The sequence below is a fragment of the Cajanus cajan genome, chromosome 6, assembly GCF_000230855.2.
Source record: "Cajanus cajan strain Asha chromosome 6, NIPB_CcT2T_4, whole genome shotgun sequence".
In the NCBI taxonomy this organism is placed as follows: Eukaryota; Viridiplantae; Streptophyta; class Magnoliopsida; order Fabales; family Fabaceae; genus Cajanus; species Cajanus cajan.
This window is the reverse complement of record NC_138522.1, coordinates 1658502-1682619: the sequence shown is the minus strand read 5'-3', so window position 1 is coordinate 1682619 and position 24118 is coordinate 1658502. Positions and strand designations below refer to the sequence as shown.

At 32.9% G+C, this 24118-nt stretch overlaps 3 protein-coding genes across 3 annotated transcripts; 1 reads left to right on the top strand and 2 right to left on the bottom strand.

Moving 5' to 3' along the window:
- Positions 1-4695: 4695 nt before the first annotated feature.
- WRKY51 (WRKY DNA-binding protein 51) lies at positions 4696-7057 on the top strand. Its single transcript, XM_020357778.3, has 3 exons — positions 4696-4983; positions 5112-5261; positions 6520-7057. Exons 1-3 carry the CDS (start codon positions 4739-4741, stop codon positions 6722-6724), a joined length of 600 nt encoding a protein of 199 aa, XP_020213367.1. The 5' UTR covers positions 4696-4738; the 3' UTR covers positions 6725-7057.
- A 4814-nt stretch (positions 7058-11871) lies between these two features.
- Positions 11872-14861, bottom strand: LOC109797203 (programmed cell death 2 C-terminal domain-containing protein). Its single transcript, XM_029270795.2, has 5 exons — positions 14470-14861; positions 13980-14379; positions 13672-13903; positions 12920-13121; positions 11872-12628 (listed from the first exon to the last, which is right to left on the bottom strand). The coding sequence occupies exons 1-5, from the start codon at positions 14560-14562 to the stop codon at positions 12500-12502; spliced, it is 1056 nt and encodes a 351-aa protein (XP_029126628.1). The 5' UTR covers positions 14563-14861; the 3' UTR covers positions 11872-12499.
- Positions 14862-16210: 1349 nt separating this feature from the next.
- ABCF5 (general control non-repressible 5) lies at positions 16211-21667 on the bottom strand. The gene is made up of 9 exons (XM_020356804.3): positions 20570-21667; positions 19309-19650; positions 18636-18776; positions 18352-18531; positions 18070-18225; positions 17334-17435; positions 17127-17255; positions 16526-16630; positions 16211-16459 (listed from the first exon to the last, which is right to left on the bottom strand). The coding sequence occupies exons 1-9, from the start codon at positions 21431-21433 to the stop codon at positions 16364-16366; spliced, it is 2115 nt and encodes a 704-aa protein (XP_020212393.2). The 5' UTR covers positions 21434-21667; the 3' UTR covers positions 16211-16363.
- Between the last annotated feature and the right edge of the window lie 2451 nt (positions 21668-24118).

Genomic DNA, 24118 nt, shown 5'->3' with positions numbered 1-24118 from the left:
CACTTAAAAAGCAATAAAATTGGGTCAAAACATCAACAGCCCATTTAGGAAAAGCTACTAAAGCAAATAACAGAAAAGTGAATTAATTAAAAGAAATCTTTCATCCAATATGAATTTGATGTAATTCTTTTGGACCTAACACAATATCATGCAAGCGAAGTTTCTCAGCTGCTCTAATCATTTAACATAAGAGCAAGACTTTATTATTTTTGTTTTTTGCCACACATTTGGATCATAGCTAATTAAACTTTTTAGTTTTTAATTATGTCATCCTCAATAAGCATTTTTAGAGCAATGCTTCTACGCTTTTGCATGATCTTCTTGTCGTTATGTGGCCCCATCCACCATGAATTCATCCATCATAGTATCATATACATTGAACCTTTCCCTTTTCAAGTTTTGACTTCCAACTTTCTCACTCAATTTCGTTATCTTTTTATTATATACAGGTGGGAAAGATAATGCCTCAATGAATCTTACATAAATATAATAAATTAAAAGTTAAGATAAAATGGTGATAAATTATAATAGAAATAAAAAAAAAATATTTAATAAAATGTGTACACAAAAGAAGAGAATTGTTTTTATTAGTAATATATAAAGTATATTATTATTAACAAAATATGTATTCTTGATTTATTCAAATATTTATTAAATGGATAATTTTTAAATTTTTGTAAATGAAATTTAAATATTTAGAGAAAGGGATAAAAATACATATGTTTTATAGAAGAATTACCAAATGATGATCATCATAAAATTAATACTAAAAATTGTAATTAAGTTGTTTGACGAATACTACAATCCCTTCCATAATCAATAATGTACTTATATATTGACGAGTACACAATTTTGTTATATTAATAAAAATCTTTATGTAAAATATGTATACATTTATAATATAACCTTCAGATTATATATGCACATATAATTATTATGACATTTACCAGCAAGTTATAATATATCTAAAATACTATATTTTATAAATATCACTCATGCAATTGAACTCGTTGTCAATAAATTGAACTCTCGTAACATAGCAAATTAATAAGTTCGACTCTTTGTTGGGAAAGACGTCTGCAAAAGAGGATATATGTTGAAAAAGAAAAAGTCACTCCAACCATTGGTGGTAATGACATCAACACTTCTCTGTAATTAGAAGAACCATTTATGCATAAATAATTTATTTATACGAAGAGACATTCTACCTTATTTTTTAATTACCTTTTAAATAATAAATTATACATGTGATTTATTAATATTTCAAATAGGAAATGGTAAAGTGCATTGTTTATTTATATATATATATATATATATATATATATATATATATATATATATATATATTTCTTTTTAATTTTTATTTTATTTGTGTTTACACATACATAAATTAATATTTTAAAATTTGTTTACTGAATAAGAGTTTAATAAGAATAATGTGCACGACACTTTTAATGACGGGTAGAAATAATTTTTTATGTCAATTTTAAATTTATCATAAATCTTGACTATATAAAAAGTCTTGTTTTTTATGTTGGCTATAAAAATAATTAATAAAATTATTTTTTGGGTTAAAAAATGTTTTTTCATCGTGTTCTTTCTCTTTTGTCGCGTCTCTTCATATTTTTTCACCACATTGCTATTTCTTTTTAGTTGTTGCATCTTTTTGCATTTTATTTTTGTACTCTTTCTCTCTTATCGTATCTCTTCATGTTTCGTTGTTATGCTCTTTCTCTTTCACTGGACCAACAACATCAAACAACACCAACACCATATACATGAAATGCACAAAAAAGAGAAGACAATGAGAACTAATTTGAAACATGATAACAAATGAACAGTTGCAAGAATGAGAATGAAAAAGAGAAAAGTATGAGAACGAAATTGCCTCAACAATCGTTAGTGTCATTGAAAATCACCTCAACAATGTATAAACATTTATCGCCTTTGTTGCCTAAACAATGGAATGTGAGCCCAATTTGTGCTCTTAGTACAAATAATAAAAAGAGATTCTATAACAGGTAACGATTTAAACATCATATAATGTTTCTTTTTATAATAGGACACCCATCATAAAAAGATTGAAGTCAAAGTTTCATGATGGGTGTTAACTCACTAGTCACAAAAAAATTCTATAACGGTAAATCAACACTTGTCATAAAATATTTAATATATTTACAAGTATATCATTACATCACTTTTTATGTCATATAGATATTATTTATAAAATGCGTGTGTTAAAAAATCTTATTTTTACACATGTGATTATTTCAATTTTATATGTATATACAGTTCAAAAATACTCCCAACTTAAAATAAACCATTAATGATGATTTAAGTTTCAACTAATAGGAATAATAATAATAATAATAATCATGACGACGAAGTAAAAATTAGCTAAGTATTTCTCATCGAGCATCTTTACCAAAAGTGGGAATATGCACTATTGGGGGATTTTAAAATGGAAATAAATGTAAAACGCAACAGTGGCATTCCCTTTTATGCCAAGTTATAACCACCCCCAATTCATTAAAAAAATTGCAACTATGTAAGTGCAGACAAACAGAAGTGTGAACTGAACATGGAAATTGGAATAATAGCAAAAGCTAAAACGACCTTTTATGTTAGACATGAAGAAATATAAATATATATATATATATATATATATATATATATATATATATATATATATCGTATTCGTGTGATTAAATAGATCGATTATTTTTTCCTAGAATATATTCTTATAAACATTAAATTTATCCTCTATTTTTTATGATGAAGATAATAAAAGGAATTCATTTATTAGAAGGATATAATTTTTTTTATAATAAATAGAAAAGTTAGACAAAATTTTAAAATGTTTATAACATTTTTAATAAATAAAAATAACTAATTTTCTTCAAAATAATAAATCCTAAAAATCCTTTTTTAAAAGTTGAAATAAACATTAAATTACTCAAAATTCTTATTATTAATTGGATCAGTCCTAATAAATTTTAAATTTTAAATTTTGAATGAATAAATATAATTGATCTTATAGCGAGAAGTGAGTCAATCTATATGCATATTTTGATTGACATTTTTTAGATTGAAAGATTTGATAATTAAGATTTATTTATTTTTAGGAAAAGAACCTAACGTCCCTATACAAGAATAAAGCTACGGGGAAACATGGTCCAAGTCCATGAGGCTTTAACGAAATAAATAAAGGAGAAAGATCAAAAGTTGTACTATCATATAATAGTGAAAGACCATATTTATTATTTAACTAAACACATACCGAATGAAACAATATATTAAATTTTGACTAAATAAAAAATAATATGAAATAAAGAAATTTCATTTGCATATATAATAAAATAAAAATCTCAGACACTCATGTTTTGGAATTAGGATGGACCAGGGTGTTTACAAGAAAAGAGACAACATGATCATAAATAAGACCAAATTTTAGTATCGGCTAAACTGGACATCATCATTATCCAAATAGTACTGTTAAATCTAAAAACCGTGCTAGTAGCACAAACCTTAAGCCTACATACATATATATATATATATATACGACAATATATAATTAAATAGTAATATTTTTTTTTTCATATAATTTGAACACCATATTTTTTTTTGGGTGTTTCATGTATATATCAAAAATTCAAAATTGTTATCATATATAAGGAGGAGATCGAATTATATGGTATTACATCATTTATAACGATGTGAGTTTTGTAACAAGAAACATCCCACCAACTTATATCTGAGTGAAATTGCATCGATAAACTTATAAAAATGTCAATTATATAATACACAGGCATGGGATAAAAGTTTATCTCAAAAAAAAAAAAAAAAAAAGACACGTTATGGAAGTTTAAAAAATTATTGGAAAGTAGATGTGATTGTATGAATACGGGATTCAGACGGAATTATCAGTGGCTCGAAGAAGTTGCCTCGCGATTCATGACCCGCTGTCGATGGATAACCACTATATATATATATATATATATAGAGAGGAGGGTTCAAACGATACCGGTGTAACTTTTACTAAGTGTTACACCGCTCAATAACTTTATATTAAACGTGAATTTTGAAAATCTAACCGTTAGATTGAAAGTTCATATCTCTTAGATCATATATGTCAAATTTTAACCCTCCTCATATATGATCTAAGAGATATGAACTTTCAATCTAACGGTTAGATTTTCAAAATTCACGTTTAATATAAAGTTATTGAGCGGTATAACACTTAGTAAAAGTTACACCAGTGTCGTTTAAACCCTCATCATATATATATATATATATATTTTATTTAAATTAAGAGAATGAAATAACAGAATCAAATGAAGAGATAATGGTAGCATACACTAATATATTAACACCACCACAATCTAAAAAGGGGAATAGTAAACAAAGTATATATCGACCATTGTCTTCATGGTCCCAATGATACCTATTGTAGTAGGGAACCCCTACTCCTTCTTACGTCATCGCAATGACGTCAGCATCACCTTCTGATGTTGACACGTAGCTCAGTGAGGACTGAGGAGTCTTCGCTGCATCCTCCAAGAAGGTGTTCGGAAGGATCATTCCAAGTCTAAAAGCAAGAATATATATTAAGAAAATAAAAAAATAAAATAACACACAACTTTTTAATTATTCAGATATTATTATATGTAAATCCACTAGCAGTGATAAATATATATAAGGCCAAAATCTCTTGGTTTTTGCAATATCTTTGATCACAATGGAGTACTATTTTGGAAACCCTAATCCTAATCCTAACCCTTATTTCCATCACTCTACCGTAACAAACGTGGCATCTCCCTCCTCCGAGCTTATGCTATCTGATTATCTCGTGTTGGAAGATGGTACTGTTGATCATCATCAAGAGTCTTGGTCACAGAGCACAGAAACTGAATCATCGGAGAAAGCAACCTCCAGCGATGCCACTCATGGATTTGCTGATGCAACCTCCACCATCAATAACATGCGAGTTCTTTCTTCTCTCCATTTATTTTATTTTTCATTATATATAAAAAAAAATGGCATACAAGTTATTTTATGTGTCAATTAATGGATTTTAATTGTTGATATAAAACGTATATTTCCTTTGACAGAAAGTGCAAAAGTGATGGAAATAAGCGAAAGAAGGAAGAAGTGAGTCAAAGCGTGACATTTAGAACCAGATCGCAGCTTGAGATTATGGATGATGGATATAAATGGAGGAAATACGGAAAGAAGACAGTGAAGAACAGCCCCAACCCAAGGTAATAAATAAATATATTCTCTTCTCTATTTCTCAAATTATTATTTTAAAATAATGATGCCCTTTTTTTTGTAAAATTACTAACAAAATAACTATCTTTATCAAAAAGAATTAGAATATTGTTATGGATCCATTGCTTTATTTGAATTTTCTTTCTGTGTCAAATGTACACAGTTTATTACATGACTTTTAATTAAGGATTGTGTAAGGATCTAAGTTGGTGAATTAATTTAGAAGCATGTAACTTAAACAAATGAATGTTGAGCCGTAAGTGGATATAGGGAATGATGTCAACCATATGCAGTGTTAACTAGGATGACAAAAACGTGGTGGCGGCTGATATATAGACACTAAATAATAGAGGGGGACAAGAACTCATTGGCCTTTAATACTTTATCCTAGTCCTACTTGATTGGAGTGAGTTATCAATGGACCCATATTTAACCATAAGATGTATGTATTTTTGGCTGCTTAAGAAGCAAGTGGTCTAGAATTAAATCATCAACTCATCAACGTGCTCACTCGTGCGTTTGTTTTAATTAATAAAAGTAGCAAGATGGTGTTTGATTTGCTAGTTAAGACAGTTAAGTATGTATGTTCTCTTTATGAACACAGGTGCGTGTCTTTGAGACCAGAACATAGTCACTCGCTACTCCCATGACAAGTTATTCGCACTTTTGCAGACTTGATTAGCTCCCATGTCTACTTTTTAGCCTAGAACAGGCACCCAGTTTGACATATTGTGCATGTAATATAATTCTTTTGAAATATAATTAATCAGATGAAAAATATTAGCCAGCGTCTTCGTGTTAATTATAACTTTAATTTTTAAAAAAAATACTAAAATATTATATAACTAACCTTATATAGAGAGAATTAGACCGATGCAAATTACATTAATTATTATCTTATTTAATAGCTTTATATAACATGATTTTATTGATCTAATATTGAAGTATAATTATATATTATATTAATTGTTTGTTTCAAATTTTATCAATATGCCTATAGTTAAAGAATTTTTTTAAATATATATTTTACAAATATTTATTACATTATTTATTATATATTTAAATGGAGTATTAGGAATTTTAGATTAAAAATTATCAAATTGTGAAATAGTTAGTATAACTTATTACAGCGTAATTAATTTGATACTTCCTCTCTTCCTCCCTTGCAATGAACTAATTAAGTTAATTCTTCCCTAAAAAATTGCTGAGTTTGAGCTATTGGATAATAGATTATGATTGTTGAAACAGGAACTACTACAAGTGTTCAGGTGAAGGATGCTGTGTGAAGAAAAGGGTGGAAAGGGATAGGGATGACTCGAGCTATGTGTTAACAACTTATGAAGGTGTCCACAATCATGAGAGCCCCTCTATCAACTACTACAGCCAAATGTCCTTAGTGCATCCTAATGATTGGGCGCTGCAATCTTCAGCAAACTCATCATCTATGCATTGACATGGTTATTCACATATGTCCATGTACTTGTCTTCCTTCTTAGTTCATATTGCTTTTCAATAACCATTACTATGTGTATATATTGATTATGCATGCCCATGAATGACACCTTAGATCGACCAACTATAAGCACCATCCCGGCCCCTTGCATCTCTCTCTAAATATGATCAACATGTAGCTCCTCGTGCGCAAGAAAAGGCTGGGGAATTGAGGGTCTGAGTTTGTAAGCTATTGGTTATCATTACATCCTCTAATTAATCATAACTATTTCCATATTGTATAGTATGTGTAATTAACTATATTATGTTGTCCAAGCCTTCATTTTGATGTTTATATATGCTTCCATCCAATCAAGTTAGATGTTTTTGCAAAATTTCTTGCGATTTTTTTTTGCAGGAAACTTTCCTGTAAATTTTTTTTTTCAGGAAACTTTCTTGCGAATTTTTTTTGCAAGAAATTTCGCAGGAATTTTCCTGCGAATTTTAAAATTCGCAAAAAAATATTATCCACGAAGGTATTACCTGCAAATAAAATTTCGCAGGAAAATTTCAGGAACGTTTCTTGTAAATTTTTCATAAAAATTCACAATAAAAGTCACATGTAATAAGAGAAATTCTAGCAACGCAAGCAATGAAAAAGAACATGAATTTTCTTGATTGAATTCAACATGATAAAAGAATAAAATGTGTGCTTGACTTATTCTAGAAATTATATATGTTGTGTAACGTACGGATTATTGGATTTGTGAAGGATATGGCCAAATAATGTATTTCCAACTACCTTTTTGCGCATTTTCCATCATCGATAATTATGAACGAAATCGATAACGTGCATTATTTTAGAAATCGTAATAGCAGAAAATCACTGTGATAACATCTTACAAGGTACAACCGATAAATGCATTATCATTTTTTGCTCAACAGTGGCCAGTTACGTGGGAAGGTATTAGTGGTTGTTGTTGGCAATTTTGTCTCTCTTTGTTGTTTCTAGTAACTAATTGTTCGAGTTAGGGTCGCTAGTGCAAGTTTTATAGGGTAGTTAAGTTGTCACCTCCAAATATATACAAGTATGCAGCAAATAACTGGATGGTACATATGATTATTAAATTCTCTCTCTAATTAAATGTATTATTATGAATATGCGTCATGAATGAAAAGAAATGACTGAAATGATGTCATGCCATAAATGATAGGGTATTGTCTGTTTTATTATCATCACTAGGGAAAATGACAAGTGCGAATATATATATATATATATATATATATATATATATATATATATATATATATATAAAAAGTTAGATTAGTTTATTTTAAGAATAAATCGATAATTCATGTTTTACATTAAATTTTAACGATCAAATTATTAAATTTAAAGTTTTTAATATAAAGATTAAATCTGTAAATTTTTTTAAAAACATTAAAAATTATTTGATATTTCATTTCATTAATTGAAATCAATTTATAAAATAATTTTATGATTATCTGTCAATTTAAATTTGATAAAATGAAGTATCAAATTGTAACGACCCAGCTGGTCACTACACACTGCACAGCACACTCGAAACACCACACAGAAAGGAACAAGTGTATACATATAGGGTCTAGAATATATACATATACATGATCCAATCTGGATAGAGTTAAAGTGTACAAAATACATCAAAAGCTACTACACTAAGTAGCTAAACATCAAAAGATCCTAGAAGATCAACTCCGTCTACCAGCTACAGACTCACCATCAGCCACCAACCTATCCCTGCTCTGCTCCCATACATAGTATGATCATTGCAGTCCAAACACCATGGAAACAAAAAAAGGGTAAGCTAGTGTAAAGAAATCAACATACATATATTAATATGCGAATAGAAAACATCTACAGCTATCAGCACATCCACCCAGCTTATATAACACCACAGTAATTAAGCAATATCAGCACTGCTTAGCGGCTATAACAGCACCACAATAGTGGCTAACAACAGCACCGACATAGCGGCTATAACAGCACCACAATAGTGGCTATAACAGCACCGACATAGCGGCTATAACAGCACCACAATAATGGATATAACATCACCAACATAGCGGCTATAACAACATCACAATAGTGGCTATAACAGCACCGACATAGCGGCTATAACAGCACCACAATAGTGGCTATAACAGCACCGACATAGCAGCTATAACAGCACAGCACAGCACAGCACAGCTAAACAACTTACAACACAACAATATACCTCAAATACAGCTTAACATCAATAATGCAGCATAAACATCTCACAGCACATCAAAATCATCACTCAGCTCAACAACATTCATCATTATCAGCTTAAATCAACATAAACAACATTTGGCACAACTCAGATTATCAGCGATAACAGCTCAACTCAGAACAGCATATTCATCAATTTCAACTTAGTTCGGCATTAAAACAACATCTATCAACAACTTCAGCAAAATTTAACAGCTATCAGCATATAAGTCATCATCATCATACGCGCCCGGCGCACTCATGGTTGCGCCCGGCGTGGCACAACCAGAGAGCACCAGGGGCCAGCGCGCCTGGCGCAAGAGTACTCGCGCCCGGCGTGACCCATCCACAGAGCCCAAGGCTCTCATGCGCCTGGCGCAATTCAGCTTTGTGCCCAGCGCATGCCTAGGCAGAGACTCCAAGGAGTCTCACGCGCCCAGCGTGCCCAAACCCACGCCCGGCGCGGGGAAGGCAGAGACCTCCCCTAGGTCTCGCGCCCAGCGCAATTTAAATTGCGCCCAGCGCCTCCGTGGCAGAGACTCCCAAGGAGTCTCCACGTCCAGCGCGACATGCTCGCTCCCGGCGCCACACCAGAAAACACAAATCATTGTTAAAAATGATAAAAACGGTAACAACTATAAGCAATATTGACAGGTTGCCCCCTCTTCACTAAAACAGCCATATCTGGAGTTCTAGAACTTCTTTTGGGGTGATTCCAGCGCCATTAGAAATCTAACATCCAAGGTTACAACTTTCATGAAGACCATCAAGTCAAATTCTGAAAGGAAACATCACGCCCGGCGCATAAAAATCACGCCCGGCGCAATTCTCAACCAGAGACCTACAGAGGTCTATTGCGCCCCGCGCAACTATATTGCGCCCAGCGCAGTATCAATAACAAAAACACGAGATTCACATCTGATAGTGCGTCCGGCGTGGTTCTCCCCACTCCTGGCGTGATTCACACAGGGATTCCCCATTTCAAATCACGCCCGGCGCAAATTCAAACAGTAACTCTCACCAGTTCGAAAATTTTCATCAACCTGCACAAATCAAGTCATCCATACACATGCAATCGGTTCAAAACTCTACATTTTCATCCAACAACTCAAAAATACCAGCTTTTTCAACATGCAACTACAAACAAGGAAAATCCCCAAATTTTTCGTCAAACCCCGGAAAACCCCGAAACCCCATCTTCAGCAATTTCAGCCAAAAAGCATCAATTATCCAACAGCAAATGAGTTCCTGGACTCAGTTACAACCAAAAACAGCGAGAACCTAGCTTCCCTTACCTCGGTGAGACGATTCCGAGTTCCGGGAAGAGAAAAGGAAGAAGAAGAGAATCCGCACCCAGCTAGCTCCGAACGGTTTCAAATTTGTGAGAATGAACCTCCTTGTTCACTCACGGCTTCAGATAGAGAGAAAAGAAATCAGCCACAAAGGTCAAAGAATTTGTGAGGGAGAAGAGAGTTTGGGAGAAAATAAGTGAAAGAGAGTGAGAGTGAGAGTAAAGCCACGGGTCTCACACAAATAATTTTTAAATTTTTAAAAAATTTATAAAGTTGATTTGATACATGCATTAAGAATTTTTAATTTAACGATCGGATTGTTAAAATTTAATATATACCATGAATTATTGAGTAAAGTAACTTTATCAAAAATTATTCTTAAAATCATTAATATCCAGATTGAATATATTATATTGTTTTTAAGTGAATGAAATTTTGATTAAATATTAACTGACTTTTTACTCAAAAAAAAATCTTTTAAAATCTCATGAAAATCCTAAACTATTACACCTCCTTAATCTTAAAATGTCCGTACAATTATCCTCTTTTAGTTTATGATTATTAACAAAAATATGTTGACCGAAAATAAAAACAAATCATGTGGATTTTCAATTTATTCTATTTTGGGCGTCTTCCACTCGTTTTGTTATTTTCCTTTCAAATAGCTTGCATATATACACTTATGCTATGTTTGGTATCGACCAAACAGCGAAGAAATAGTGTGGAGAATGTGAAAATAGGACATGAGAAATAAAATATCTGGTTTGGTTGTAATGAGATTGTCAGTTGAGAAATTAAAATGAGTGGGTCGCATGCGTTTTTTATTTCCTCAGATATATGCATGGAAAATTGTCACATGTATTCGAATGTGTATTGTATATTTTTTTTCTCGAATGGATATGCATAGCAATTCAAATGGACTTGCATTTTTTTTTCCAGGCTTGATATTCGAATATGGAGGAGCTTGCATTTTTGTTGGGACTGTGGTTAGAGTTTAATGTTTTATTTGAATGATTATGTTGTTTATTCAAATAAACAACATTCTAGTGAAATATTTATTTGTTGTATTCGAGTATCATGCATATTATTTTGAATATATATAATCAAATAAATAAGGTTGATTTATTCGAATGTAAAAAGAATTTAATAGAATAAATGAAATAAAAGAATAAACATATATAACTTGAAAGGATAAAATTAATTTTAAAATAATAATAATAAATTTTCCTCTCTGTCTATTTAAACTAAACAATTTTATAATATTATTCTCTTTTATTTCTTACCTATTTGTCTCAAACCAAACAAATTCATTTCTATCCTTTTTTTTTTACCTATTTTTATTTATTTATTTCTCTCTTTTCTATTTTTCTCTATCCTATTTCTCTTTTCACAAGCAAACACAACATTACTACCATATTAAAGACGCTTATTTCAATAAATAGTTAATTATGTTATTTATGAAAACAGTTTCTAAATACAAGTCAAGCCTCCTTTGACCCTCAAGTTTTGATTACTAAAAATAACATTTGCCACCTTGAGAGAAAAAAGTTATAAAAGAACGAGAAATATAACAATGATAAATGATATTATGACTTGATAAGGGAATAAAGAAAAACGAAGGATATCAAATGAATATTTGTAATATTTGGATATACATATATTGTTCATTATTACTTAATGACGTGAAAATTTTCAGACTGTAATCTTCTCTTCAGTGTCCAAGTTCAATTCCAGCCAGAGTACATAAATGACGTCCAAATGTGGCCCAAAATCGGGTTGATGAACATTAACTGCACATCTCTCCCTCGTAACTCTCGTATCGTTTCATGTTCATTCCATAATTTTGAAGACAAATAACTGAACAACTAATATGCCAGTGACAAACAAATCGGACACTGAATCCACAAAGGAGAATCCATTAGAACTATTCTTCAACTTTAACAAGCAATCATTTAAATTGAGACACTTGTGATGATGTGACCATGTATGAGTGCTTTAGCAACGACTCACCAGTGAGCCTTATCCATCTGGTCGTTCCACTATTTGAAAGCCTGCTTTAAATTATAAACAATGAAACATCCATCTTGTTGCTCTTGAGCTCAAGTCAGGCATTCTCTGTAGCAGATGAGAAGGTCAAGATGGGTACACCGGACACTAGTTCACCTCACCAAATCTTCACATTGTAAATACAATTCCAATACTGAGTAACACATTCCTAACTCTTTCCCTTCGATTAAACTATAAGTTTCTCAACACCAAGCTGAACGGGGATAGGTTCCTCACATTGAGCTACAATTGCCTCCTCTGCTACAATCCAACCCTTATTATTGGACTTTGTTTGTTCAATCTCTTCACAGCAACTCTGACAAAATCAAAGACACGAAAATATATATAATAGGCACCAAAAGACAAGTTCAAAAGATTTAAACCTACATCCTTCCACGGAGTAAAGATCTAATCTCTAACTGCAAACCTAGTAGCCTACAACTAGGCTGCATTTTATAATAAGTGGGCATTGGGCTTATATAACTAGGCTGGTACACACTACCGATACAATTGACATCCAACAGCTTATCTATCACTGTAAAACCTTTCATTTCTTATATTGTAAAACTTGGGAATAGTTATCCAGTTGGCTATGGAAAATACGAACCTGTGAACAAGTATATACAATAAGGGTCATCCAATCCCACTTTTCCACCAGATGTCTTTGGTCACCAAGAGCTTCATGTAGAAAGTATAATAGTGGAGGCATGAGCTGCATCTCAAATTGCCTCGGTCTGCCACAGAGCCCGCAGTTGCCAGGGTCTATTTCATCAGCTGCAGCTAAAATTGGCCTCCCACCATATGAATATCTACACAGGGAAATAATAAGACAAAAATGATATCAAGCCCCAAAAATAGGAGGACGCAGAGAAAATGAAAGATTTGATGGCATGAAAAATATAAATAATACAATGATAGCATTAATTCATGATGTATTTAAATACCCTCAGCCCGAATGCTTCCCCACTCAAAGAGAAAAAATGGATGGAAAACACACTTTGTCCAGCTTCCTCAACTCAGGTGGGTATATATATAAGTATTATTGTGTAAAGGCCAGCCCAGCCCAGGTACAAGTATTGAAAGTCCCAATGAGTAGAGTGACTAAAGAGAAATTATACATATGTGGTAAAGGTTGAGCAAATAAATTATCAACACGCCACATCCGAATCACACACTCTCCAGTTAAAAGTCAAAGCCAACTGGTGCTATTTTTCAAGTCCCTACAATTCTTTGGCTTTCAATGAAGAAAGTGAATCCAGCAGTAATTGAAAGCGAAAGAAGGGCTTGAAATGAAAATAAGGCCTACGGGTGAGGCAGTCACCAAATGACGATTTGCCACATACATACATAAATACATACCTAAAACACTGCTCGGGATTGGCATCCAATCGTTTCTTGAACTTGAGGTAGGTTCTATCAGCAGTCAAAGCTTTATCATACTCATAATGTTCCTTTTCCCATGTTTCTTCCGCCTGAGAAGGATCCTCAACATCACTTCCATTCCCCTGAATAGAAAGCGAGCTAAAACATACAGAACTAAGATCCCCGGAAGACGTCTCTTCTTGCGCATATATATAAAAGCAGGGCACCACTGAAGACAAGCAATTACAACAATTTCAGCACAAAAAAATAAAAGTGTGCTGATTAGCATTTACACAAACAGTTACCAGGCATATCATTTAGAGCCAGAGTTGTTGTTGGTGGTGAAGAGAGCCTGTTGCGGCGCTTTTTGCGTGGTTTGTTGCGCTTGGTGTTGGAAGCGAGAGTGGCGGCTTGAAAGAGTGCCTTACCCAGCTGTTCCAGATCCATGTCAGCCCCGTCTTCATCATCTGACACGTGGGCAACCGACGAGGGTTGGTTTTGTTGAGAGGTGTCCACGTCAGCAACGCTCTGGAGTCGAAGGACTCGCCAAGAGGTTGTTCCGCATTGGGGCGAGACGCAAGCGAGGACGAAGAGGGTGCGGTGGTGAGAGAGGGGAGCGTAAACCTGCGCGACGAGGCAGAGCTGGGCGGCGCAGGCGGAGCAGCGAAGCAAATCGGCGTTGATGGGATTGGGAAGGGGTAAGTCCTGACACCATAGACCTTGAAATTAATTTCACAGCGTTAAAAAATTAATGTTCGAAGTTAGAAAATTGAGTGGTTGAAGAAGAGAAGGTACAGGGAGTCCTCCAATTTTAGTTGTGAAGGGATCAGCTGGCTCGCGATAATCCTCAGCCCATGCACCCGGCATGCCCAGCAAAGTTGCACCCATTTTCTTCTTCCTCTTACAACCAAAACCTTAGCTTTTCTACTACTAGGGTTTAGTCAAACAACAAGCCATGCCTTTGATTTTACAAATTCCTAATTATTTAAATTGTTTTAGATTTTAATCCGGTCCAAATTTAATACTATTATTTTAAGCTGTGCTTTTTAAAATAATTATATAATTTTTTATTTTATTCAGGTGTCGTCATACAAACACTAATGTCTAATATCTATCATTCTTTTTTCATGTAATATCTGTCATATTTAAGCATGTGTAATATAATTAGCATATTCCTATGTTTCTTAAATATGTAAAGAAAAGTTTAATTTTAATATATTTATATGAAAAAATATCTGCTGTGGAGAGTCAATTTTTTAAATGAATTTATTCTTTGAAAAATCAGTCTCTAATTCTTGACAGGAAATACTCTGAACAATAAAAATTAAAAGATATTTTATATAATATGAAATTATATTCATATTATTTATCTTGAAATATATATCATATAATATAAAATAATTATAATTATATATCTTTTATTTTATAATTTAATTAAACAAAATGTTATTATTGATATATTTTATCGATAAATTGAGTTATTTATTTTGTTCTAAATATTTTAAATCTTTTGTAGATTGATAGGATTCAAATTTAAAAAATTTACCCTAATAAAACTTTTAATTATCTTAATATCTATTATAAGTTACGCAACTAGATTATTATATCAAAAGTCTCATAAGAAAAAAGGAATTTTAATCTCTAGTAACTCATTTGTTTATAAAGTTTAGGATAAGATTCTTTTTCTTTATTACTCATTATGTTTTGTCCTTGTGTTGTAAGTGCTTTAACTTATATCGATAGTATTTAACCTCTTTTGATATTTTGGTCTTATGTCGTAAGTACTCTAACCTTATTAATAGTGTTGTAATCTCTTTTGATGTTTTGATCTTGTATTATAAATATTCTAACCTATACCGATAATATTGTAACGTCTTTTGATCATGTCTTGTGATTAAAAAAATCTCTATTTGCTAGATAAAATTTTACCTTTTCAAAAAAAAATCTAATATAAATTGCATTTTTTTTAAAATGATTTGGTTTTGTTCTAAAAAAGATGATTTGGTTCAATTTTGAGAGTTTAACTTGATTTAAAACTTTTTAAAAACAAATTTAGATAAACTTTATAAGTAAAATGATTCTAACATCATTATATCTTTCATACATAACAAGAACCAATATATAAATATTTTTTATATAAGATAAAATATATTTTCAACAAAAATAAAAATAAAATAATATATCAAATATAGAAACTAAATTTATAATTAAACCAACATTTTGAATAAAGTATTGATTGTCAACTGTCAGTCAAGAATTTCAGTTTCAAAATCAATGCATCCTTAACTTTTTGGCATATTTTATCTAGGGTTTAAATAAACTTATATATCAATGCTTAAATTTAGTCTTTTAGTTATTTTAAATATAAAAAACAAGTCCTTTATTCTTTTTAATTGACATAATCAACTCGTTCCATCTGTTTTTCTTTAACAATGTTATGGGCCAGTTGCTTGCTTTCTTCTATTTATTTGCATTTGGTAGCTGCTAAATAATCCGCCGGGGGGGTAAGGGGATGTCGCCGTTGAGAATCACAAAATGCTGTAATCAACCTTCTATATTCCCGTGAATGAGTTAGTCTATTCATACATGATGATTATACAAAGGCTGTGTAGCGAATCCAATATGCTACCATCACCTTCTGGTAAATTAATCTAAAATGAACCTCTTGTGATGCAATGTAATGGTTCACTCAATTCCATCTCTTCGCATTTTTCACACCCTTAGACTTCTGTTTTGCTGCCTGAAAGGCCTGCATCTTTTGTTTCTTCCGTGCTTCTTTCTCAGCCTGTTATTGCAAAAAGAAAATAAATAAAATCACAAGTTAACCACCACTGAACAAACAAAAGTTTACCTTGGACATCTTGGATTTGGCTTTCACTTTAGGAGCTTTGCTATCAAGCTCTGCCTCGCGATCAAGTTCTCTTTCCCTAGCATCAAGATTCTTCTCTAAATAATACTGCAATTTTTTTATATTCAAGCATGTTAGAAACCTATAATGGGCGATGGAATGGCTGGTCACGCTGTCTTAAACATATCCAAAACCAGATAAGATTTAAATGAGCTATATATGAAACCAAAACATTACAATTCAATGTCTTTTAAATCATTTTGAAAATACAGTATCGGAAAATGATCAAAAAGTTATCATGAATATGGTAACATAATATAAACATTATAAATTTAAATAATAAAAGATAAAATAAAAAAACACGTCCAAGCATAGTTTTTAAAACATCAAAAAAATAAAAATAAAAATAATACAACTAGAAAACACATTGTACTAATGATCAATGAGTTCCTAGGACCCACTTTATCATGGGATAAAGTTCACTTAACCCGTTTTAACTAACTCTAATATTAAAATATAAAGCAAAAAAATTGTATAATATCACACACTTAATGAGCCTCAAAAAGGAGAGGGGCAGAAAAGGGATTAAGGAATAGGAGCTTACATTGTAATCACCAGCATAATCCTGTATAGTGCCATCTTTAATTTCTATCACTCTATTAACTATTTGCTTTATGAAGTATCGGTCATGAGATACTGTGATAACAGTGCCCTCGTATTCATTTATTGCCTCCTGGGAGAAGAATTAGAAATCATCAGGACAGTAAGCTTTATATAACGTGGAAAAGCACACGACATAAGTGAGCCAAACCTCAAGCATTTCTTTAGAAGGTATATCCAAGTGATTGGTTGGTTCATCCAACACAAGCAGAGTTGATGGTTTTACCATGAATTTGCAAAATGCCAGTCGCGCCTAGTAAAACACAAGACAAGATAAATCCAAATATTCATGCATCATCATATGCAAAGAATGAGAATGAGTGGAATAATGCAATGAAATTAGCAAAGCCATTATGTCCAAAGGGTAAGATGGAAACAACTAACCAGTTTAATTAAAAATTATGTACATGTCAGGAGTAAATCAGGACCAACAAAAATTAGAACCATTCACGTATATGCTATACTTGATGCTACAGTGCATGATAGTGAATAAAGGAATGCAAGCATATCAATAAACCCTAGATTATAGAACACATTTATTGGGGCAGGGGCATCACCTCTCAATGTTTTGATGTTGTATGTCTTAATATCATTAAGCGATTACTATTATTCTCAATTCATAATATTTCTTTAAAGACAATCATCTCAAAGCTTCTATCTAATCAAGCGTCTAGTACAAGATTTTCAAAATGTCTATTACATTCAATAGAAAATTCACTCAAATCTGCAGATAACAAAGTAATTCTCAGTTAACTAATATGGATAGCAAACTTGATTCCAAAATATGAATCATTCAGTCATAGAATTAAGTTGGAATTTGAATGTTACATTGCTCACAAATGCTAAATAAATGTCTACTGTAAAAAGATGACAAATCTTGAATTTACCTTCTCACCACCACTCAATAGTGAAACTTTTCGATCAAGCATATCAGATTTAAAATTACAACGCCCAAGAAGCCCTTTAATATCATCAATCCTCCAGTCCTCTGCAGCTTCCTCTACAGTCTCAAGCACTGTCTTCTCCAGATCAAGTGCCTCAGCCTGTTAAATAAATGAAGTTGGTATTAAAAATTTATCAACACAAAGTTTTTGACATGAAGAACCAGAACAGATAGCAAATTCATCAATTTAATTACAATTAGCATTTCCTTGGTTAAAGTGGCACACCTGATTCTGCTCAAAATAGTTAGGCAATACATTATGCTCCCCAAGCAAAAGTTCACCCCCAGTTGGCTTTTCCAAACCCATAATCAATTTCAGTAAAGTGCTCTTGCCACATCCATTTGGACCAATAATTGCAATTTTTTCTCCCCTTTCAATTGTAAGATTTGCCTTTTTGAAAAGTGTCTGGCACAAAAAAACATGATCAGTTGATATCATATAACTATGACATACAGATAGTCAAACATTTAAATGCTCAGGTTTTCATTAATAAGATCATGCTAACTCACCTTATCCTCAAAGCCAAATTCCAAGTTCTTAATTGTTACAACAGATCTTCCACTCCTTCCACGTTCAGGGAACCTGATCTTCATTTGTTTCCGTTCAAATGGCTTCTCCACTAGTTCCTCATCCTGAAGTCTCTCCAGCTTCTGTTTTCATGTAATAAAGAAAGGAAATTATTTTAAGCAAATAGCATAAAAAACAAAAATTAAAATTTCCAATGTGGCAGGATGAATGCAACTAATCTGGGAAATTAACACAAGCATCATGTTTTTAAGTCATCTTAAGTGCCTATTATTTAAGGTTTCCTATACCATGCTAGGGAAAAAAAACATTTATGAACTCCCACCCATTTGCTTAAGCTTTCGGGAGTGTTAATTCTTGACATGGTATTACAGCCTCTTAAATTATAACCAAGTGATTAGGAGTTTAATCTTTGCCACTCTTATTCTTCTAAATTATTCATAGTTGAAGTTAAGCACAAGGTAGGGTGGGTTTTACTTCAAGTCCAAAGAGCTCCGGCATGAGGGACATGTTAGATATAAATTCATTCATGTGCGAAAACTGGTGTTTGACTAACTTATTTAATAAAAAGCATTGACTCGTTCACAACTTATGCAAGTAACAGCATATCTTAATTGAATAGTCAGCTTTGCACCCGTTGATCACATACACATGTACCTTCTCAGCAGATGAAGCACGGCCAGAATTTGCTCCAGCACCTAACCTATTTATCAAGTCTCTTGTCTGCTCAATTTCTTTCTGCTGCTTCTCCCATGCAGCAAACTGTGCTTCAATCCATGCTGCTTTTGAAACTACATACTGAGAATAGTTTCCCTCAAATGTCCTGGATACACCCATGTCAGTTTCCACAATTTTTGTACACAGCTGATCAAGAAAAGCTCGGTCATGAGAAATGACAACCATTGGCACATCCTGCTGGTTAAGATAGTCTTCAAGCCACTCAATGGTGTCAAGATCAAGGTGATTTGTAGGCTCATCTAACAACAACAAATCAGGCTCCTGCAAATAAACACAAATTGCATTCTTATCAACAACACTCAAATCCACATCCTCTATGCCACGGAACAGTGTAGCCAATCTGCCAATGAGACACTTTTCATCTAGGATATCGAATTATTCCTTTTTAGAGAAAGCAAAGCTTTGAAGTGTGTCAAAGTGCAGATAATACACACATGATGGTTGAACATGCAAAACCCTATACAAAATAGCAGCAAGTTGTGAAGTACCAATGTATTTGGATTCACATTTTTAACATTGGTACTCTCAATTTTTCAGTTCAAACCAAAGAAAAGTGCAAACGCCACAAATAGTAGCTTTCAGCTAGACAAGAATCCAATGTTTCTTGTCCTGAAACCAAACATGCATTATAACTAAAATTGATTTTGCAAAATTAATATTGATAAAAATTGATTTTGAAGTGACGTAGTTCAAGTTTGAATGCTTTTAGGATTTGCTTGTATAAACTTTAGAGAAACACTTCAGGGAGAGGGGAGAAAAATAAAAAAAGAAAAATGAAATAAGCTTCTCTATAAATTAAAATTAGCTTATACTCAAACTAATTTTTAACTCCTATTAACTTCTCCAAAATCTTATTTTTAACTTCTGCATAAGCAAATTTTGCCTTATAGAAAAACTTATTTCAATTTTCATTCCTAGTTTTTTCTTCCTAGAAGGGTTTATGGAGAAATTTATCCTACCTAACTCTTATTCTAAAAGTAAGATAGTAGGAAATTTCAAAATAAAAAATTTTATCCAACGCAAAAGCTACTTAACTTTGCTTCACTGAAAATCAATTCTGGACTCAATCAATTCCTCAACGTGAAATTAAACACGTAAACATTTATGTAAAATCACATAAACTAATATATCAAGATGATTCTAAACAATTGAACTTGATTCCAAACATGCACTAGCATACCTGAAGAAGAATCTTGCCGAGACACATCCTCATCTGCCAGCCTCCACTGAAAGACGCAACCAACCTATCAGAATCCTCAGGAGCAAAACCAAGTTCGGGCACCAACTTATTTATCTTGGCATCAACCTCATCCAAGTCCACAGACTGCGCCCTCCGCTGAAGCAAATCAAACTCATCCAAAAGCCTCCCCATCAGCTCCAAATCGTCGACGGCACCTTCAAGCGCCTTCTGCACCTTCTCCAACTTCCCCGCCACCTCCATCTCCTCCTTGAAGGCGCTCATAAACTCCTCCCTCACCGTCCTACTCGGCGACACCTCGAACTCCTGGTTCAGAAACGCGATTCTCATGTTCGGCTTGGCCTTAATCACGTTCCCCGAATCCGGCTCCTCCAAACCCGCGATAATCCTCATCTGCGTGGTCTTCCCCGCGCCGTTCACGCCGACCAAACCCACCTTCTCCCCCTTCTTCACCTCCCAGCTCACGTCCTTGAGCACCGTCACGCCCTTGTAGCTTTTCCCCACGTTTTCCAGCTTCACGCCGGACGAAACGCCGGACGCGCCGGTGCTCGGTTGCTTCCTCACGCGCCGCTCCTCCACCGAATTGGATTCGGAGAAGAGAGACTCGATGTCGTCGTTGTCGTTGTCGTCGACGGTTACCGTGGACAGGCCCGACGGTGAAGTGGAATTGGGCCTGAGTGGGCCCGGGAACCGATTGGTGTAAGTTAAATTGGCGTTACCGTTGGTGTTGGTGTTACCTCTGGTGTGTACACGTGGCGGAAAGTGGCGTAGCACGGAGGGCTTTCGTGCATCCAAAATGACCGTGCCGGTGAGGTCTAAGTGATGAAGCTTCGCCGCCAAGTCCATTGTTGATGAATATGAATTGAGGAGCCACAAATCTACAACAACAATTTCAACCCATGAAGTATGAACCACTCCTCTTGCGCTTCCTTCACTGCCTTTTTCTACTTTTCCTTGCCTACGACTACGAGGATCGCTTATTAAATTATTTGTTTTTTCAATTGTTTCTTGCAAAATTCTTATTCTAATTCTAATGTATGCAATGTGACATTAATTTTTGTAACATACGCTTACTTTTATTTATATCAATTTTAAATTTAAAAAAAATGGATTGTTTTCGATTATCAAACAAGTGAAATAGGCAGAGGGATTTTAAGAAATTGTTCCTCTTGATTTATTGTGGCCACCAATATAAAAGAAGAAAATCAGGGTAGAGATAACGAAGCTGGTAGCATATGGGTTTTGTGTGGTGCGGAGTAGCCCAATAGGGCCCTAATTTGGGTGACACGCGTGTCGCTCCGTGTGTCGTATCGCTCTCTCTTCACTCCACGTCGCACCACCGCAAACAACCAAAAACTCTTACTTGTTTCGTTCACAATTATTAAATACACTCCAAACTTGCTAAATGTAACCTCATTCTATATTTTTATTTGGTTACGGTTCTTGACACTAATCCCTGATTTTTTTTTTTTTTTTTTAGTTAAACACTTAAATATAAGACGAGCATTTAGCAATTATGTGTCGTTGTTTCTGTTTTTCACTATTGGAGATTTAGATCATCATGGATTTTTTTTTTCTTGGCCCAACACTTCATATGCTAATGCTAAACCAACGGCCTATTAAAAAGCCTGGGGTGCAGTCTTGGATTTATTTTGGGTCTTTACGACGATACCATCGTCCCAAAAACTGAACAAACTTTTAATTTGGTTATTCAAAATAGTCTCTCTAATAAGTTTGCCAGCAAAATAAAAAATAAAAAAATCTCTCCCTAAAGTTTTTTCTGTAAATTCTCCAACACACTGAGGAGGTATTAATTTACTTTTTTAATAATTTGCAGTTGAAAGTATTAATTTCTTATGTTTGTTTTTTATTAAAAAATTAATATTCTTATAAAATATGTTTTTCTCAAAATAATTTATATTCTTTTTACAAAAGTGTTCACACAAGGAATGTGGAAACAAATTTTTATTATAAAAAAATATTGTTATAATAAAAAAAACTAATTCTCAAATAATATTTATAAATATTTTCAAAAAAACATTTATATTCAACTAAAAGAATTTTGATTCACAATGAAAAAGGTTTTATTCTACTAAACGCCACCTATATACAATTATGTATAATTTATATGATATATTCATATAGTCCACATGTACAACAAGTATTTTGAAGATTTCAAAACTATATCAGAAAATTCATAACCTTTTCAATTTAATTCCTGGATTTGATATTTATTAGTCCTGAAAATTAACAAAATTTAAAATAGATCTTCAAAATATATATTTCATTGTTCTCATTAATCTAAACATGAATTCATTTTGGTTATCTTCTAACAACAGAGTGTCCTAGTTGATATATTAACTGCTTTTTCATGACACACATAAAATGACCTTCACGTACAACTCTAGGCGACCAAAGTTTTGCAACTTCTTATTTGCTGTACATATAATTACTATCTCCATCTTTGATAGCTTAAACAACACGTGTTCTCAAAAACAAAAATATACAGCATATGTGTAAGACCTAGAATAATGTATTATACTATTAATAAAAACTTGTAACGTCTAGGTTTAATTTGTCATCCTTGTCAAAAAAAAATTAATTTATCATATGTTTGGATTTTTTTTAACATTTCTTTCATACCTTTGTAACACTGTTAATTTTAATTATTGTTTATTTAATTTTATTAAGTAAATGATTTATGTGATATGTTGTTTTAATGTTTTAAAATTTTAAAAATTTATGAATTCTTATAAATTTAGTTGTTTGGAAGTTGTTATGAGTTGAAGTCAAAGTTGGTCAAAATTTAAAGGAAAGTATATAAGATTTTTTTAAGACTTTAACCTCATAAATTTATTTCAAAAAATTAGAGAGAGATTTTAAAGAGATGAGCCCTAAAGTCAAAATAGTCATTTTCTTCTTCTGACTCCACAGAAGCATCTCAATCCTTCCCTGTAGTAGGGTTGTAGTGTTGATTGGAGATTCGAAGCTAGGAAGCTAAGAATCAAAGGTTGAGATTACCATACGACGAGCTCTTGGGAAACCTATGTTCTTCACCATTCTTCCTTCTCTTTCTTGTTTCTAGGAGATTCGAGATAAGGGAAGATTATAGTTCAATCTTTTATGTTGTATGAGTTGATTTTACTGTGTTGATTCATGTTTTGGATGGCTTTGATGTTGAATTTGAAGAATTAAAACTTGGTGTTCTTTGTTTGTTTTTGGGTTTTCCTTGGTGAAAAAAGTAAGTTGATAATCCTAAATCATATTACTGTTGCATGTTGTGTTTTTGGGTGATTCTAAGTTGTTTGTCATGTATATATGTTGGTTTATGGATTACAAGTTGAATTGATTGAGAGAAGATGGAATCTATAGGAGAGAAATTGCCTTCGCATTGGGCGTAGCTTCATAGTGTCGGGCATGAGCAAGTCAAAGGTTCTCTACCTCGTTGATTTCAAGCACATGATGAAGGGCGTTGGGCATGAGTAACTCCAAAGCTCTCTAACTTGGTTATGACAAACATGAGATAAATGG